The sequence below is a fragment of the Misgurnus anguillicaudatus genome, chromosome 2, assembly GCF_027580225.2.
Source record: "Misgurnus anguillicaudatus chromosome 2, ASM2758022v2, whole genome shotgun sequence".
In the NCBI taxonomy this organism is placed as follows: domain Eukaryota; kingdom Metazoa; phylum Chordata; class Actinopteri; order Cypriniformes; family Cobitidae; genus Misgurnus; species Misgurnus anguillicaudatus.
Window position 1 is genome coordinate 15392552 of NC_073338.2, and position 18730 is coordinate 15411281.

An 18730-nucleotide genomic window follows, 5' to 3' on the forward strand; every position below is an offset into this window, starting at 1 on the left:
AAACAGGCGGCTGATTGGTCAAACGCGTAAGGGAGCGGCCTGCCTCGTGATTTGATTGGCCGAGTACATTATCCGTGTGAGCATGCCCGACGTGATTACCATAATCGGGTACACAAAACAATGAGGAATCCTGTCAAAGCGCTGACAGTTGTGTTGTTTTTATTGTGTTATCCAAGTGGAAAAAAAACTTTACATGAAGAAATGATTCAAGCAGGGAATGACAACAGCAAAAAATCATATTAAAATTTCACGAAAACGGGTCTTTCAGGTAGAGATCAGTCAACATGTACAGAATTCATGCACAACATGTGCGTTTTATTTCTTATAACTAGTTTATAATCGGCAGCTTTACAATATTTAGTAATGATATACAATACACCTGCTGTAACAATGTCTCCTTTCTACAGTAAAACATATCTGAAGTGTCTTTCTAATGTTACTGTTATATGACACTGACATGTTATCACAGATTTCACAGAATAAGGTTCATTAGTTAACATGAACTGCACTTATACAGCATTTATTAATCTTTGTTAATGTCAACAATTATTAAAATCTTGATAATGTTAGTTAATGCACTGTGAACTAACATGAACAAACAATTAAAAGCTTTATTTCTATTAACTAACATCAACAAAGGTTAATAAATACTGTAACAAGTGTACTGCTCATGGTTTGCTCATGTTAGTTAATACATTAATGTTAACTAATGAACCCTATAACGTTAAGTGTTACCGATCTCCCTCTCTAAAAAAAACAAAAAAACATCAATATCTGTATATAAAGCTTTGCATGTAAATTTGATGATATAACATATTATGGAATCTGCTTTTGATAATGGTGATTTACGAGACCTGCTTTTTAAATCAAAGACTGTTTGACATAAATGTACCTTGCAGCAGCTTCACAGTTTACTTCAAACATACAAGCAAAACAATTATGTAAAAACCTCCAACCGGCTTAAAATAATATTCTTTAAAACAAATATATAAATATTCACACATTGTGTGAATCCTAAACAGTTGTCAAATTATATATTTTTTTACTTTGCATTTACTATACAGAAATTTGACTAAAAAATACATGAAGGGAATGATGCTTGTGATAGTCAGCAAATGCATGCGTTTATCATGTAAAAAAATCAGATTTCTGGTTTGAGAAAATAAGATCAATGATAATTTGATTTCCTCAAGCTGCTGCAGCAGACAGTAATATTAACCAGGTCTAAATGATTGCATATCGTTCATAGAAAAGTTGCAGTAGACAAAAAACAAAAGCATGCGAGTAGAAATGCTGTTAAAATATTTAAAAGTCCAAGATCAGGAGAACATTTTAAATAAACATAGAACAGTACTATACACAATTCACAATGGCTTTAAAGTTTTTTTTTAAAGCATTCAAATGTTTTACAAAAGTATTTTATAAACACAAAGGTCAACAGCAGTTTTTGGACAGAATTAATCTAGCATTTAATTTATTACTCAAAACAACGAGTGTTCATATGATCTGAACGGATACTGACTTTTGCTTGAACGGCAACCGGAAAGACTAATAACTAAATGTCCTCCTCATCTATAAAAGGAATGTCAAGTTCAGAAAATCTTCTTTTGGCCTGACTGCCTGGTGAGGGGGATTTTGAGAGATCTTGGTTTCCAATGATACACATGGACTGGACTCCATCTCGGCGTGAGGCAGAGTGGTTTTGGTTCCAGTTCCCAGCTGGAGGAGGATGTGTTGGAACAGGAGGTTTGGCAGGTTCTCCTGGCCTGCTTGAGGTCTTCAAGGCAGTGCTCACTGAAATAGATGCATCGAATTAGCAACTGGTGACCCCCAAAACAGGTGGACAACCTACACTCACCTAAAGGATTATTAGGAACACCATACTAATACTGTGTTTGACCCCCTTTCGCCTTCAGAACTGTCTTAATTTTACGTGGCATTGATTCAACAAGGTGCTGAAAGCATTCTTTAGAAATGTTGGCCCATATTGATAGGATAGCATCTTGCAGTTGATGGAGATTTGTGGGATGCACATCCAGGGCACGCAGCTCCCGTTCCACCACATCCCGAAGATGCTCTATTGGGTTGAGATCTGGTGACTGTGGGGGCAATTTAGTACAGTGAACTCATTATCATGTCCAAGAAACAAATTTGAAATGATTCGAGCTTTGTGACATGGTGCATTATCCTGCTGGAAGTAGCCATCAGAGGATGGGGACATGGTGGTCATAAAGGGAAGGACATGGTCAGAAACAATGCTCAGGTAGGACGTGGCATTTAAACGATGCCCAATTGGCACTAAGGGGCCTTAAGTGTGCCAAGAAAACATCCCCCACACCATTACACCAATGAGAAATTGAACAGGTGTTCCTAATAATTCTTTAGGTGAGTGTATGCTTTTACTGCTTGTCAACAACAGCATCTAAAAACATAAAAGTCCCCCGTGTCGTTTTTAATATGCTTTCAGATGAAACATTATTTTCCAAAAGAGAGTCGGTTTCCTACATCACAAACCAATCACGTCAACCAAGTTCGAGCCATATAAATATTATGTATGGATGCTGAATTGACACAGCGCTAAAACGATAGCATAACAGCTGCTTCAGCTCTACGTCTGCGATGCTCATTTTAATGCTGCAAACACGCAATTCACATGTGCATGGTGTGAAACAAGGCTTAGCGACTTGGAACTCATTTGCATATTCATAGATACGCGTACTAAATGAGGCAAGGATGTAGAGCTAAATTCACACTATTTAAAAGAAATATGCATTACATATGCCATTTTGATGCTCAAAGATGAGTTTTAAGGGATAAGATTATCGACTACAGGGGGACTTTAATTTTAAATGAATGTTAATATATTCAAATGTTAAAGCAGGCAAGTGCACACATGGTTAGAGAGATGGCTGCTTTAGCAATAAACTTGCAAGACCAGCAGATCCAAGCCTTCTGAAGCACAGCATGCAAGACTTGCAAGGTATTTTAAAGGGTCTATACCTCAGTACTGACCTTCCGAGTCCAAACTCACAAAATGATCTTCCAGAAGACTCTCTGAACTGACCAATGACTCGCTGTCAAGGTTCTCACCATCCGAGCTGTCCTGGAAGAGCTCAGGCAGTCTGCAGGCCAAATCACTCCTGAACCATAAACAGGACGAGTTATGAACTGAACAATGCTGTCATTGAGACATACACAAACTCTTGGGGCGGTTTTCCGGACAGGGATTAGACTAGTCCTAGACTAAAATAAATTTAAGAGCTGTCCAAACTAAAAACAACTTGCACTGACATCTTCAAACACATCAGTGCCCTTTGTTTTGCCTTAAAATGCCCACAAGTAATGTTTTTAGTAGGCATGTTTGTTAAAACTAGTTATATTTCCCAATTAAACTAAGGCCTAGTCCTGGTTTAAGCTAATCCCTGTCCGGGAAACCACCCCTTGGGGACAATTGGTTGAGGTTTAAACAGATCTAAGCAAAATTCAAAGGTTAACTAAAAACATTATTAATTGAGGCTAAAGTTTCGCAATCAAATTACATGATCAGATTAGGAGCATCAAAGTATGATGACCTTACACAGTCAATATTAAAAATATTAAGGTTATATTTTACATAATGTTCTTTACATTATGTAGGATGATGTTATGTAGAAAACAGTAAAACCACAAAAAATGACTTTAGCTGAGCTTTTAGAGATAGGGTCACGTTTTTGTTAAAGGATTGGTTCCCAAAAAAAGGAAAACAAGTCCATTATCATTTTGGGGGAAATAAAATTCAACCTTTTACTGAAGTAAGAATTAATGAATAAAGACATAAAATGTTAAGCATGCATTTCTACTCACTTATCCTTCTTTATGGACCTTATCCGCTCAAGCAGGTCATTTTCAATTTTAAGTTCAGCAGTCTCCATCGAAGAGGATTTCAATTTCCCCCCATCAAATACCTGATGAAAATCACGTAAAATAGGAAGCATAAGCATTTCACAGCACCAAAACAGCTAAATAATATAAAAGGCCATGGTATGCTGCCAATAAAGTCACATCCAATAATGGATGCTGCGCTGAATTATCTCCAGTGCTACCTATAGGCAGAGTCGCCAAATGCCTACACTGTAAAATATGACTTTCTAACTTAGTATTTTTGTCTTGTTTATAGTAGAAATATCTAAAAATTCTTAAATAAAGATGTATTTTCTTCATGAGCAATATTACCTAAGAAAATAAGTCTAGTTTTTAGACCAAAAATATTTAATTTAACTGATTTTGTGCATAAAACAAGCAAAAAATTTGCCAAATTCTTTTTTTGCTTGTTTTATGCACAAAATCACTTAAATTAAATATTTTTGGTCTAAAAACTAGACTTATTTTCTTGGGTCGTTTTGCTCAACAAGAAAAAGCATCCTAATTTAAGAATTTTTAGATTTTTTACTGAAAACCAGACAAAATACTTTGAATTTTTTTCTTGAAAATCATTTTTTGTAGTGTATGTTCATGGTTCAGCAGTCCCTTCACCGCCATTGCGAAAAAAGCTGTGTTTTAGTCTATTTGTGCTGGCTTGTATTACACAGAGTCTACCAGATGGAAGTCTAGTTAAAATATATGATGAACATCATTCAAAACACTGCAGCTGACCGATATTTAAGTCACGCTGAAAGCGGTCCTTTGTTTCCTGCTACGCGAAGCTGGTATGCAAAGACATGATGCAGGTATTTTAAAATTATTGTAATGCATTGTAAAAAATAAACTTGGCTTTGTTCTGTGTATCAACATCATTTCAGGACGGATCAAATTTGAGTGATGTTGACTCTGTTTAGACTGTTCGCATCGCGTGGGGAGCTGACTACCAAAATAGTAAAGTTAAAAAAGTTTGTATTTAAAGTCAAAAAGCAAAATTTTTTTTTGCATAATTTCTAATTAACATAAATTTAATCCATTGGTTAACTTGATAAAAAAATAATTATTCTTACATTATTCTGAAAATAAGAGGGGTGCGAGGGGCCTCCAACATAAATTTTGCCAAGAAGATTACACCACCGTAGCTAGACATACGTACCAATGTTTCTTGTCATAGCTGTAACTACTTTTGTAGTAGATGTAAGCATGGGTGAAACATTTATTTTAACCCAGTTTTTATAAAACGGCTAGTTCCAATCCTTGATTCTGATTGGTCAACAGGTGTGCTTTATTCACGATAAAACACTGCTATGACCGCTTTACCCAACAGTTCTATTTAATATCACTGCGCCCTTAGCAACACCCTTAGCAACACATAAACATATAATGAGACAAAGTCTGAGAACAGTTTGTTGTTTTTATTTGAGCTTTCATGTTGTTGTTCGCAGTCAGGGACTATTTTTTCTAGCGGAAGGAATGCTTTTATTGATTTAACTTCATTAAAGTTGCACTAATATTTTTTTTACTTTAATATTGTGTGGTAACCGTTTTATAAAAGCAATAAGGTACTCGAGGCAAGTGCTGTATTGTGAATAAGTAACGGCCGAAGGGGTTGCAGGCACTCCGCTTCGCGTCGTGCCTAACAACGCCCCTCAGCCGTTACTTATTCACGATACAGCACAGCCTCTCGTACCTTATTGCTTACATAAAGACTCTCTTACCGTGTTTTGTCTCCTGAGCTTGAGCTGTTTAACGGCCATAGCTTCTACATTTTCCAGCTGCTGAATTTCTTCCATTATCTGATTGTATCGCCTTGTTTGCTCATTAATCAGAATCTCCACACAGCTGTACACATAAACGCTGGCTTTGAGATCCACGTGTACACAAATGCAATAGAATAAAACTGCCAAAATGTTTGTCTTGTATTCTGATGTTATCAGCAATGCTCATACAAAATCATACTTGCGAAACAAAAGTTATCTTTACATCCTTTCTCGACTATCAATCACTAGTATTAAGAAAAACCAGAATAACAAGCTAATCGTAAGTCACGAGGAAATCAAGAAAGCAATGATTCTCACAGGGTGGTCTTGTTTATATCTCTCATACTGAGGAGAGGATCAGATGAATCTGGGCAGCGTAAAATGCAGGGTGCAAAGACGATAGCCAGAGAGTTGGCTGACATCCGATTGTGGGCTTCCTCTTTTGCCACTCTAAAAGAAATGGGGCAATGGTGAGGCAATGTCAAATATTCAACACAGTCATATGCAATTGATCCTTTTTGAGTTCTTACTTCACAAGATGAAAAATAAGCCTTTCGAGAAGGGAGAAATTTGAGGGAGGTAGTTCATCTAACTTTTTGTAGACGGCACGTAACCGCTCGGATTGTTCTGGCAAATCTGAAAGCAAAGATATAAGATATGTTATACAAATGTTTAGCCTTTGAAAAAGAAGATGGGTATAATCAAATAGATGTCGTCACTTAGCAATAGTCTGCGTTTTTCAACTAATAGTTTGTCACAGCAACAAAGGCTCTGGATTTTAGTGTATTTCATACTATAGTTAATAACCCACCAGCAGCATATAGGAAGTCATTGTAGAGACTGTATGTCATGAGCGGGTCAGGTAGCTCCCGTAACCACTGTTTGACCAGACCGGTGATGGTGTGGATGGGGTAATTGTCAAGAGCGACAGTCTGTGGATCTGAGAAAAACAAACAACATAACTTTTTAGCAATATTAAAAAGGTTTAAGTTGATTTGTATGAAGGAGGATTGGGGCCAAGTAAAAAAAAAGAAAACTTAAAGAGTCATTATAATGCAAGATTTAACTCACTAACTCAAACTTAATTATTTTATTTATTTTAAAAGTAGAAAAATAATTAGAATAAAGTGGTTGTATTTATTCACAGGCATACATTTTATCTAATAGTGGGGGGACAATAAACATGACATTTCTCCAGAGCAATTTTTGAAGGAGACACAAATAATACAGCCAAAAATGTACTTTTAGGGATATGTGTAGACAAAAAAGCCTAATATTGTTCTTAAATAAAACAATTTATTTATTGCAATGTTTTTGAAGTTGTTTACAATCTGATTTTCAAACGGTTTGGTTTGTTATAAACGTCAAATATGTACTCATGACACTGCATACTTATACTAAATTTTTTTTCATGAAACATGTTAAAACATCCAGAATTATAGCCATGTTAATAACGTTTGTAAGAAACCAAACCGTTTGATAGAAAATTGAGCAAGTTATGGTCAGTTGGAAGTACATGCACCATTGGGGCTCCAGGCTGCGGGTGGGCGAGCTGCCTGTGGTGAGGTGGCCGCCGGGCGAGGACGTTAGAGACTAACCGTAACACGTCTAGCCGTTATACATATCTATGTGCACATCCCCTAAGAGTTGAAAAATATTCAACTTTGGGTGAAAAGCTCGGCTCTTTAATATCACGTCTCACACGGCCGTCCAATCACAGTGGAGGAAGGTCGGGATAAACATCACAACAACCAACCGGCACATCGTTCAACGACTGATCTTTCAGCAACCAAAATGCTCAGCTGAAAAAAGCTGGCAGTCGGCTAAAAAAAGAGGAGTCAGCGTCCGTTTTCAGCTGCGTTTAAAAGCTTTGGTATGCACGCCCCCTAAATGTGAGTTAACGGCTTAGGTTAAAGGAATATTCCATTTTCTTAAAAGAAAAAAATCCAGATAATTTACTCACCACCATGTCATCCAAAAGGTTGATGTCTTTCTTTGTTCAGTCGAGAAGAAATTATGTTTTTTGAGGAAAACATTCCAGGATTTTTCTCATTTTAATGGACTTTAATAGAGCCCAACATTTAATACTTAACTCAACACTTAACAGTTTTTTTCAACTGCGTTTTTAAAGGACTATAAACGATCCCAAACGAGGCATAAGGGTCTTATCTAGCGAAACGATTGTCATTTTTGACAAGAAAAATAAAAAATATACACTTTTAAAGCACAACTTCTCGTCTACATTGGGTCGTGATGCGCCAGCTGACCCCACGCAATACGTCATGACGTCAAGAGGTCACAGAGGACGAACGCGAAACTCCACCCCAGTGTTTACAAGCGTCTTCAAAGAGGACCGTTCCTACTTTGTTGTATGTCAACTGATACTAATTAATGTCTTTGTGTCAGTTTATTGTTTACAATAGTCCGCAAATGTGCGTTTTATATATGTAACACGTGACCTCCCTACGTCCCTACGCATTTACGAAAAGTTGTGGTTTAAAAGAGCATATTTTTTATTTTTCTTGTCAAAAATGACAATCGTTTTGCTAGATAAGACCCTTATGCCTCGTTTGGGATTGTTTATAGTCCTTTGAAAAAAACTGTTACGTGTTGAGTTAAGTATTAATTGTCGGGCTCTATTAAAGTCCATTAAAATGAGAAAAATCCTGCAATGCTCTCCTCAAAAAAAAAACATTATTTCTTCACGACTGAACAAAGGAAGACATCAACACTTTGGATGACATGGTGGTGAGCAAACCATCTGGATTTTTCTTTTTAAAAAAATCCAGAGAATATTCCTTTAAGGCAGAGTAAGCCGGTTAGCTTGATTGCACACAACACAAATGTACAAAACTACATATTTAGCACGCTTAACAGAACCTGAAAGCAACAATTATTAATCGTAATGTTGTGATTCGAAGGAGCAATCTGTTCCAAATAAACTAGGCACTAACCCATCCATCATGGTTAACCCGGCTTACAGATTAGAGAAGCAGTCATCAGTGACTGTTGTGGTAACGTAGATGATTTTTAACCACTGATTGTTCACAGCCTCCTCCTCTGGAGGTCAAAATGAACCGCATGACACGCTGCATGAAAGGTCATTTTCGCAATAGCATAAGACATGCTCTTTAAAATATATTTAAAACCTTTCATAACAGTTGTCTTGAGATTTTAAACAAAATACCCATTCTCATCTTAAGACAACTATGATTAACTTTTTTTGATCCACTTCAAATGTGTGGTAGTAGAAAACACATCACAACCAAATTACACATGTAGCGTTACATTTTGGACTACAGTGAAGTACCGCCTACCAACTTGTCAATCAGCCACTATGATTGTATCCTTCAATCTCTGCTCGTGAGGTGTTCATACGCTAACAACAATTACCTTTTTCCAATATCTGGTGAAGCTCTTTAGCTTTGCTGGCTAAACCCGACTTGCGGTAGATGCCCTCCGTGTACAGTCCATTCATTTCAACGTGCACCAGCATCTTGTCCATGACAAAAGGCACGGAGTCAGCGGTGCGGACCAGTATGCACAAAGGCACACCAAAGTGAAGAGCGCTTTGGTCACCCTCTTTCTAAAGAATGCAAGCATACAGTGAAACATCGATTATGTTGGTTTGCTGGGATCATATAAAACTATATTGATGTAATTGCTCAGTTGTATGAACAACTTCAACTTTCATGGTACAGACTGGACTCTTTTGGTTTTAATGAAATAATATTGTATGCAATATCTACATTGAGGGTTTCACTGACTGTAGATGGTTTAAAAAACAGCTATAATGTGACAAAGGTCAACACAGTGTAGTACAGTGTAGCAGTACTCACCTTCCTACCACAGGGAGATGTGCAATTTATTGTTATCTTGCTGATACACTTTTTATGACACACCATTTTACAAGCTGAAACAGAAAAATTGTTTACTTCACTTTATTGTCAATTTCCTAAACAGACATTTATCATAGACACATATGTAGCACACATTTGTCACACTATATACACATACATGTACTTAATAACTGGTAGAAATACATAATACCTTATTTGAAACTAAAAAATTGTTTAAATAAGTCAAATTATCATTGACTCCTCAGCGCAGTGCACTGTTTAGGAGGTCATGTTGAATGCTTACAGCTGCACATGAAGGCTTTTTCCATTCCCCATATGTATGAAGTGCACTGGTCACATGACTGCATGATGGTCACTTGATATGTGCTAAATAAGTGATTCAGTGGGCTGTTAGGCTAAGAGAGAGAGACAAAGCAAAAACAACTTTCATTAAAAAGGTGCAATAAATATATATCATAAATGTATGTTTTGCAGTATCACTAAGACAACTTACATATTTCCCATCTCCTTTAGTAGATTTTCTTCGGCTTCTTTCCTTAATCTGAAAAATTCAAACGCATGAGTTACTAGTAGGGTTGTGCTGATAGACGATAGTATCGTTTATCAACGATCGTCAGATTTATCACCAATAGCAGGCTTTCATGGCAATTGTTATTATTATCATCTTAGTTTCACATTAGCATGCACATTACATGCTTTTCCTCGCATGATAGAGGGTTTATGGGCTTCACTTTGCACGAGAGAGCTTGTAACGCACGCAGATTCCTTCTCGCACACACCTGGACTTAAAGTTGCAGTGTGTAATTAAGGATCTTTTGACAGAAATGCAAAATAATAATATACAAAACTATATTATCAGGGGTATAAAAGACCTTTTACAATGAACCGTTACGTGTTTATTACCTTAGAACGAGACCTTTTTATCTACATACACAGAGGGTCCCCTTACATGGAAGTCGCCATTTTGTGCTGCCATTTTTCTACGGAGGCCCTTAACGGACAATTTTTTTTACTAAGTTGTCTCCGATGATGCCATGTTTGTCCGGTGGCGGCTACCGTAGCTTCTCTATGTGTTTCAAAAGCGAGGGGGTGAGCCGCGGACTAAGCCGTTGGTTGCACTTCGCTACCTCACCACTAGATGCCGCTAAAATGTACACACTGCACCTTTAAGATCTGAATGCGCACGGCATGGACTCCTTCTGTAATGCGCATGATTCTGACTCTTCCTCGCACATGAGCTTGTAATACGCGCAGCTCTGACATTTCCTTGTAGTAGAGAGGTTGTTAGGCGTGCAGAGGGTTAAACCCAGCGAGTGTTTTGTTCTCGCTCCCTGGACGGCAGGAAATTTTAAAGCACCTGGACTTTCCTTGCTCTGATTATTGGTATCAGTTTTAAGCAGGTTGCGATCATAACAGTGTTGTACTTGCTTCTTTTGTCCGTTAATCGAGTGACTTGTCATAAATGAGTAAAAAATTAACACATAAATAAATGATTTAACAGCAATTTCACAGGCTGACGACAGGACGATCTCAAAATGGGGCACATCGCCCAACACTAGTCACAAGCTGTGTTTCCATTAACCTTTAAATTGCGCAAACTGCCAATGCGAATTGAAAATATGCAAGGTTTCGCAAAAAGTTTTTACGCTCGCATGAGGACTTCTTTTTGGGCAGAAAAGGTGTATTTCGCAAAGCTGGAATGGAAACAGTTTATTCGCATTTTCAGGTCAACTGAAGTCACATAATTATTATTTGAAGATGAACACCTCAATACGTGGCTGCTCCTAAGTGTAGTATTAAAGGCTTTCCTTTTACATCTCTTTTGATTTAAAATAATACACCATTACCTCCAAGAAAAACCTATACATTGCGGCTCCTAAGTATAAGGGGCTTTCTTAGGTATTAATGTTTGGATAATTCTGTTACTTCTCCTTCGCTTAAAAATAAGGCCTAGTGCAATGGATCAGTCGATGTGATGTTTGTAATGACTTGTCGTGAGAAAAAAAATGTTTCAGGCGTATATCATCGTTTTAAGGTGGGGTGCATGATCTCTGAATGCCAATGTAGACATTTGAAATCACCTAAACAAACACGCCCCTACCCCAATAGAATCTGGACCTTCTTTTGATAGACCCGCCCCACACATACGCAACCCGGCAAGGATATCGGTTAGTAGACACGCCCCTTACTGCTGATTGGCTACAAGTGTGTTGTACTCGGCCCGACTCCCTTTTCCAGAGCGTTTTTCAAAAATCATGCACCCCGCCTTTAATAGAAACGCCCTCATTTTCAATAGTCATTTGTCGACTTTTGAAAATAACGCTAATGTTTTCGCAAGTCTGCAATGGAAATGGAGCTATTGATAAAGACATTTAAAGGGATAATGGGATTTTAAATATGACAACTTGTTAAACATAACTGGGATTTATAGAGATATAAAGGATAGGCGATGTATAAAACGTTGCAGGTTGAATGTTTGACAAAATTTCACGTGGGCCTTGCATTTCAAAAAACTAGCTTCATTAGTTACCTTACAAGTGTCAGCTCCTTCCAATCGTTTGAGCTCACCCCTGATAAACCCATCCAGAACCGACTGGAAAAGATTTACCACCAGCGGTACCTCAGAGGCTTTCTTCATACCTGCCAGACTGGACACCTTCGCCTGATAGCCTGACATCAGTGTCTTGTAACCAATACTGGGATTCTTTTGGACACACAAAATATTGAGTTTTACAACAAAACAATGCAACAAAATCCTTTGCTAAAAATGACATACCGTTTATTAACCTTTAAACAGCTCTTTGTAGAACTATGGTGGGCATAAAAACAAAAAAGTGGTGCCAGGTTGAGACATTTTTCTCAAAACCAGGTAACATGACACTACAGTGAAATGTGGGATGACAGGTCCCAGGCAGTAATGTGCTCTTCCAGGAGGCTGGAATGCAAAACGCATCAAAACATGTATGTAACCTGTCATGTGTGTGGCCCGTCATGTGAAAAGGTGTTTGCTGCATCATGTTAACATTTTTTACGGTAAAAAAAGACGCTTGCGTTTGCTATAGATATTCGCTTAAACTCATCAGAGTTAAGTGTTAAAGGAATATTCCATTTTCCCAAAAGAAAAATCCAGACAAGTCACCCACCACCATGTCCTCCAAAATGTCGATGTCTTTTTTTGTTCAGTCGAGAAGAAATTATGTTTTTTGAGGAAAACATTGCAGGATTTTTCTCATTTTAATGGACTTTAATAGACACCAACAATTAACACTTAACTCAACACGTAACAGTTTTTTTCAACGAAGTTTCAAAGGACTATAAACGATCCCAAACGAGGCATAAGGGTCTTATCTAGCGAAACGATTGTCATTTTTGACAAGAAAAATAACAAACATACACTTTTAAAGCACAACTTCTCGTCTAGATCCGGTCGTGATGTGCCAGCGCGACCCCACGCAATACGTCATCACATTAAGAGGTCACAGAAGGCGAACGCGAAACTCCGCCCCAGTGTTTACAAGTGTGTTGAAAGAGGACCGTTCCTACGTTGTTGTGTGTCAACTGATACTAATTAATGTCTTTGTGTCAGTTAATTGTTTAAAATGGTCCGCAAATGTGCGTTTTATATATGTAACACGTGACCTCCCTACGTCACTACGCGTTAGGTCGCGCTGGACCGGATCTAGACGAGAAGTTGTGGTTTAAAAGTGCATATTTTTTATTTTTCATGTCAAAAATCACAATCGTTTCGCTAGATAAGACCCTTATGCCTCGTTTGGGATCGTTTATAGTCCTTTGAAACTCCGTTGAAAAAAACTGTTAAGTGTTGAGTTAAGTGTTAATTGTTGGTGTCTATTAAAGTCCATTATAATGAGAAAAATCCTGCAATGTTTTCCTCAAAAAACATAATTTCTCCTTGACTGAACAAAGAAAGACATCAACATTTTGGATGACATGGTGGTGAGTAAATTATCTGGATTTGAGTGTCGGGCGAGTATCGCATGAACGCGAGCGTCTCTTTTATCATAAACCCTTTTGACGCGCCTGCAGCAGGCATGTACTTTGACAAGACGCGTGATGCACATGGTTCAAATGACGCGACAAACACATATTCTGACATGACAAGCCACATGTGACACCTTGAACACATATTTTGAATTCCTGCTTCCTCCAAAGAGAAGTCACGGCACGCCGCTGGTCCCTGGGTAGGGTCAATAATGACACTTACTGAGATGGAGTACATGCTCTTGATGGTGTCTCTGAACTGCGTGGTGGCCGTGAAGAAAATCTTTTCAGTCTCTGAGAGTTCCTTGGAGCGCGTGCTTAGATCATTCATCTGGATTCAGCATCACAACAACTTATTAGGCATTTCAAAAGTACAAAGCAGGATTCATTTCAACAAACAGAAACTATCAGCTTGTCTAACATCTAACATCATGCACTTCTGGGTCTAAAGGCTCTTTTAGAAGCCAAAGCAACAATAAGTTTGCTTTGAGCATCTAGGGGCCAGATTTACTAAACGGGGAACATTAAACGGGGAACATGTGGGGTATTTACTAAAAAGGCACAACAGCTGATTTCGATAATGACCAATGCAATCTACTAAGAGCAGCGCAAATTAGTTCAGGGTCGCAAATAAGCAAAGCTGATGAGGTGCAGGTGATCTACTAATGTCTGATGCGCTTGAGTTCAGCTCCACGGATATCACAGATGAAAATTCGAGGTGTGAAATCCCAGCCAATGATGCCAAAGTACACAGAAAAGAACCAAAGGACAAAAAAATGAAGGTTTACAAGAAGTTTTGAAACAACTGGTATTGTGTGACTTCTTCTGTGACTCAAAAAATAGCATGACTTGGCAAACAATATTTGAATAATAGGTTCTGGCAGTACAAATAAATTCTTACGTGTGAAAAAATCCTCTGCCTTGTACTCTGTCTGCCAAGCCTCCTCTTATCAGCAACAATTGCAGCCATTTCAAGTTCAAAATGATTTAAGGCATGCTTTTTTCGGCATTAAATAATGGTTCAAATATCAGTCATAACACATGCACAAACATTAGTAAATCACGTTGCGTGAATCATTTAAATAACATCATCCCATAAATTTTTCGTCTGAAAGTGAACTCCTAGAAATGCATATGCAATAGGGTCAGTTGCAAAAAATAACTAGACCACACCTTTACAGCGCTATTATCCACTACGTGTCTTTAGTAAATCCCGACATTCGTTACTTAACAACAAAATGATGGTTTGCGCTGGCGCAAGCTGTTAGTAAATCTGGCTTTAGGTCTTGAATCACACCGAAGTAAAGGGTCTTGTATCACACTGAAGAGGCTTATTTCGTGATAACAACCTGCTGCCTGTACATTATCCCACTTATTACACAGCTATTTACCTTATAAGTAAGGTAAGGTACATTAAATATTGTTTTAAGATAAGACAAAATGTCACAAACAGGCAATTCGGATTAATCATTATTAAATATAATGTCGATATGTTATTAAAAGACAAATTTATATTTAATTTTGTGTAACATAAACTGTACCCGTCAAAATGATTTGCAGCATCCGGGTTGCCATGTGTTAGTTTTAAGGGCTAGTTATCTGAAAAGAACGAACCTTGGAATGTTGCGATTGGCAAATCAGAAACTAGCATTTTAGAGAGCCAGGTTATAAATATATCTTCAACAGTGTGCTGTAAAACTACTTAAAAATCACATTCCTACTTTTTATCTCCATACTGAAATCCCAGATGGTCAGACAGTGAAAGATCTTTTAAGCCAAAATTGTTTGTTTGTTTTTCATTCTTAACGCCACTGCAGCATCTAAGACTCTATTCATGGGGAGAACCGGTTAATTCATACACACACTGTGAAAGGGGCAATTTGGCATCTCCAATTCACCTAACCTGCATGTTTTGGCCTGTGGGAGGAAACCGGAGTACCCGGAGTAAACCCACGCTTACTCAGGAAGAACTCCACAAAGAAAGGCCACTTGACCTAGCCGAAGCTTGAACGGGGGACCTTCTTTGCTGTGAGGCAACAGTGCTATCCACTGAGCAACTGTGCCGCCCAAGGCTGTGGTGTACACCGCAAGTTTATAAAAGCTAATTTGGTATAAAGTGTCTTAGCTGAAAATCATGATTTCCTGTTGTTTGAATTAGTCTCAATTCTGTCACTGTCAAACTTTGTCATCAAGGTAGAGTAAAAAATAAGACGGCAACTAACGATAATTTTCATTAATCATGCGATTAATTTTTCGATTAAAAACAGAAATATTTACTCAATACATTTTTTACTTATCATAGCCATTAGGGACTAAATTGGGGTATTCACATGTAGAAGTGTACTTTAAAAAGTGCAAAAGCCACACACTACTATAGAGTTTTACTGATATAATAGGCTTTATGCCCAGCTGCACCACCTCCCGAACCTCAGCCAGCTCCTTGTTTCCTGTCTGCCATTATTGGACAAACTGATTAATCCAGGTGTGTCTGATTATTGCTGTTGTGATAACTGAGGTCAGTCACACCTGGATTAATCAGTTTGTTTGTGACTTCTAAAAAAGTTTGTGCAGCTTTAGAAGTAAAACATCTTTAAATGTCAAAATATAAATAAACCAAACAAATCGAGTCTTCAAGGATGTGCAGATGGTGCAGATGAGGAAATTGTGCCACAGATTAATAAACTCATTTTAATCTCAACTTTAGACCTTGATGAATATTAACATTTTTCATAATTAACTAAATAAATAAGCCATTATGATATAAAAGTAATAGAAATTACCCGAATCACTTTATACCCGAACCCGACGTGCATAAATCTTTTTTTTAAAGAAAGACCCAACCCGAGACAAACCCGAGAAAATCAGACCCGAGTCCGACCTGAACTAGTGGCCTTTTTTACCCGACTGGACCTGAATGTAAACGGCACTGACGTGTGTGCATTCTTCAGCCCCACACGCAGCAGTCAGACAGAAAGAGACTCCGGTGGCCTCGCAACCAATTTGTCGAGCTGCCCTATTTGTTTTACTTTGTTATCTGACGCCGACACCAAGGTAACCGCTAAAATGTATATTTAAAATTGACTGACATGTCTGTCTAAACAAAACTTAACCTACCGCCAGCCACACAATGTCACAAGCGCTCTTGGCAAACAGATGAGAGGTTTGAAAAGGACATTGACGCACACACGCAAGAGAGTTTGGGTCTTCTTGGGTCCATTCGGCAAAAACACATTCATTTTAAATTACCCGAGACCCAATGCCGCTATTTTTGTACCTGACCCGTGTGCGACTCGGGTCGGACCTCGGGTTTTTGGATCTAAGTGGACCCGTGAAGACCTCTATGTTGCAGTAATAAAAACCTGGTTTTCTCTTACTTCAAAACTGATGCTTAGTTTGTGGTTCATATTTTTATGAAAACCCAACAACAATTAAACAAATAAAAACTCACCTATATTAAATGACAAAATTAAACCTTTATTAATCAGCGTTCGTTTGCACTTTAGCTTTCATCATTGTCCTATTAGGGTTGCCAGATCTGCATAACAAAACCAGCCAAATGGCCATTCCAAAAGCATCTCGATGACTATTCAAAGCCTAAATATCAACAACTAATGAACCAATTCCTTTCATTTCTAACCCAAAGAAAAACATAAACCTGCCGAAACAGTTTTAAAGTAGCCCAATTCAAAACTGCGCCGAAAGGCAGAGGACCTGGCAACACTGCCTTGCTTTTATATAAGCGCAATGAAGAAGCAGCCCCTGACTTTAATTATAATCGCACAGCTGGCGTTGTATGAAGCGAAAGCGTGTCTGAGCTGTCTGACAGTGGTGCGGGAGCATGTGACATCACACGTTTTGCCAGCCCTAAATAACTTTGGACATCAAACATGTGGCGATTATATATTCACCCTTCCATCTGTTATGTGAAAAAAATTGGGCTTATAAAGAGCTAATGAGATTGAAACGAGTGGAGACTTGGACCCAGAAAAAGTATAAATCAATAACTATACAAGTGGACAGGAATCACCGCAGTGATAACTAAAAATGCGACTTAGAGCTCAGAAGTACAGGATGTGAAAGCGTCCCTCAAACATGATGGAGAAATATGAAGATCAACACAAACCTGGTTGCCCAAGAACTCATCCAGATGACGAAGTTCATTAGTGTCATTGATCTCTCGGTCAAGTGAGGCGTTCCACTTCTCCTGAACACGAGTGGCTCTGCTGATCTTAATGGTGGGATTGCGACGGGCTCCAGGAGGTACAGTGGCTGCCGAGCCTTTGGCTCGTGGAGAAGACTGAGTGCCACTATCTACTAGCCAAAAGAGAGAAAGAGGGATTGAGAGAGTAAGAGAGAGAAAAGAGGGGGCGATTTAACACAAAATTCAATATATGTAAATTTGTTCATGGAATATAAGGATTTTTTTATTAAGGCTGAACCCCTCGATCTATTACATCTTGGGTTCGTCTTTGTAAAATTCACCTAGTTCTTCTCTTTCTGCCTGTGGTTTTATCATGGTAGTAGCATTTCCATCCTGGGGCGACAGACGCCTCTTAAAACGTTGTAGGAATCCTCGTCTGGAGCACACAAATATATCACAATGTAAACACGCTTTGCGATACTAACAAAACCATTTGTTGCCATTTGTTTTTAAAATCCAGCAGATTAGATGCTTGAATATATTGTGGTATAAATATGTTATAAATTAGCAAGAATTCATCCTATAAAATCACATTATTTAAACATTATAAAGTAATAGCAAGAATGATCACCTTTCTTGTGTAGTAGCTGGTACAGGTATCTCCTCACTTGGTGTCTTGTTTGTACTTATAACTGACCCATCTACAGGGGAGTGAATCTGAAAAACCCAAAGCGTGTTCAAGTCACACCAACAAAATAGAGGAGGATTATCATCGGATTACATAAAAAGGGAAGTTCACTTGGCCAAATCCAGTCCAATTAAACCTGTACATAACAATAATGAATCTGTACCAACAGCCCCAGCATGCACTGCAACCAACCAACCAATCAAAACACAGCTCTGGAGGAAGAAGGCCATAGTCAAGCAGAAACAAAACAACTAGTTAGCTGAGGATGACAATCATGTAGCAAAGGATCTTTTTGTCACAGTTCATTAGTAAATCAGAAAGAAGCTCCGCATATAATTTTTTTAAATTAGTGCCACCACCATCATTAGTTCGCCCACATGGC

At 38.2% G+C, this 18730-nt stretch overlaps 1 protein-coding gene across 7 annotated transcripts in view; it reads right to left on the bottom strand.

Annotated features, from left to right (window-relative positions):
- Positions 1-287: 287 nt before the first annotated feature.
- The window catches only part of LOC129441879 (myosin IXb), a 76392-nt gene continuing 57949 nt past the window's right edge, over positions 288-18730 (bottom strand). For 3 of the 7 annotated variants that reach the window (XM_055201610.2, XM_055201614.2, XM_055201616.2), the window contains 16 exons: positions 18292-18377; positions 18002-18096; positions 17643-17833; positions 13743-13850; positions 12048-12221; positions 10011-10058; positions 9801-9912; positions 9497-9570; positions 9051-9243; positions 6469-6597; positions 6188-6293; positions 5976-6107; positions 5616-5739; positions 3844-3944; positions 3013-3140; positions 288-1794 (listed from right to left, as the gene is read on the bottom strand). In XM_055201610.2, the coding sequence (XP_055057585.2) occupies positions 1556-1794; positions 3013-3140; positions 3844-3944; positions 5616-5739; positions 5976-6107; positions 6188-6293; positions 6469-6597; positions 9051-9243; positions 9497-9570; positions 9801-9912; positions 10011-10058; positions 12048-12221; positions 13743-13850; positions 17643-17833; positions 18002-18096; positions 18292-18377 (2040 nt within the window). In that variant the 3' untranslated portion in view covers positions 288-1555. Of the gene's footprint in view, positions 1795-3000; positions 3141-3843; positions 3945-5615; positions 5740-5975; positions 6108-6187; positions 6294-6468; positions 6598-9050; positions 9244-9496; positions 9571-9800; positions 9913-10010; positions 10059-12047; positions 12222-13742; positions 13851-17642; positions 17834-18001; positions 18097-18291; positions 18378-18730 lie in introns of all 7 variants that reach the window. The other 4 variants (XM_055201613.2, XM_055201611.2, XM_055201612.2 and 1 more) reach the window with 4 other exon arrangements.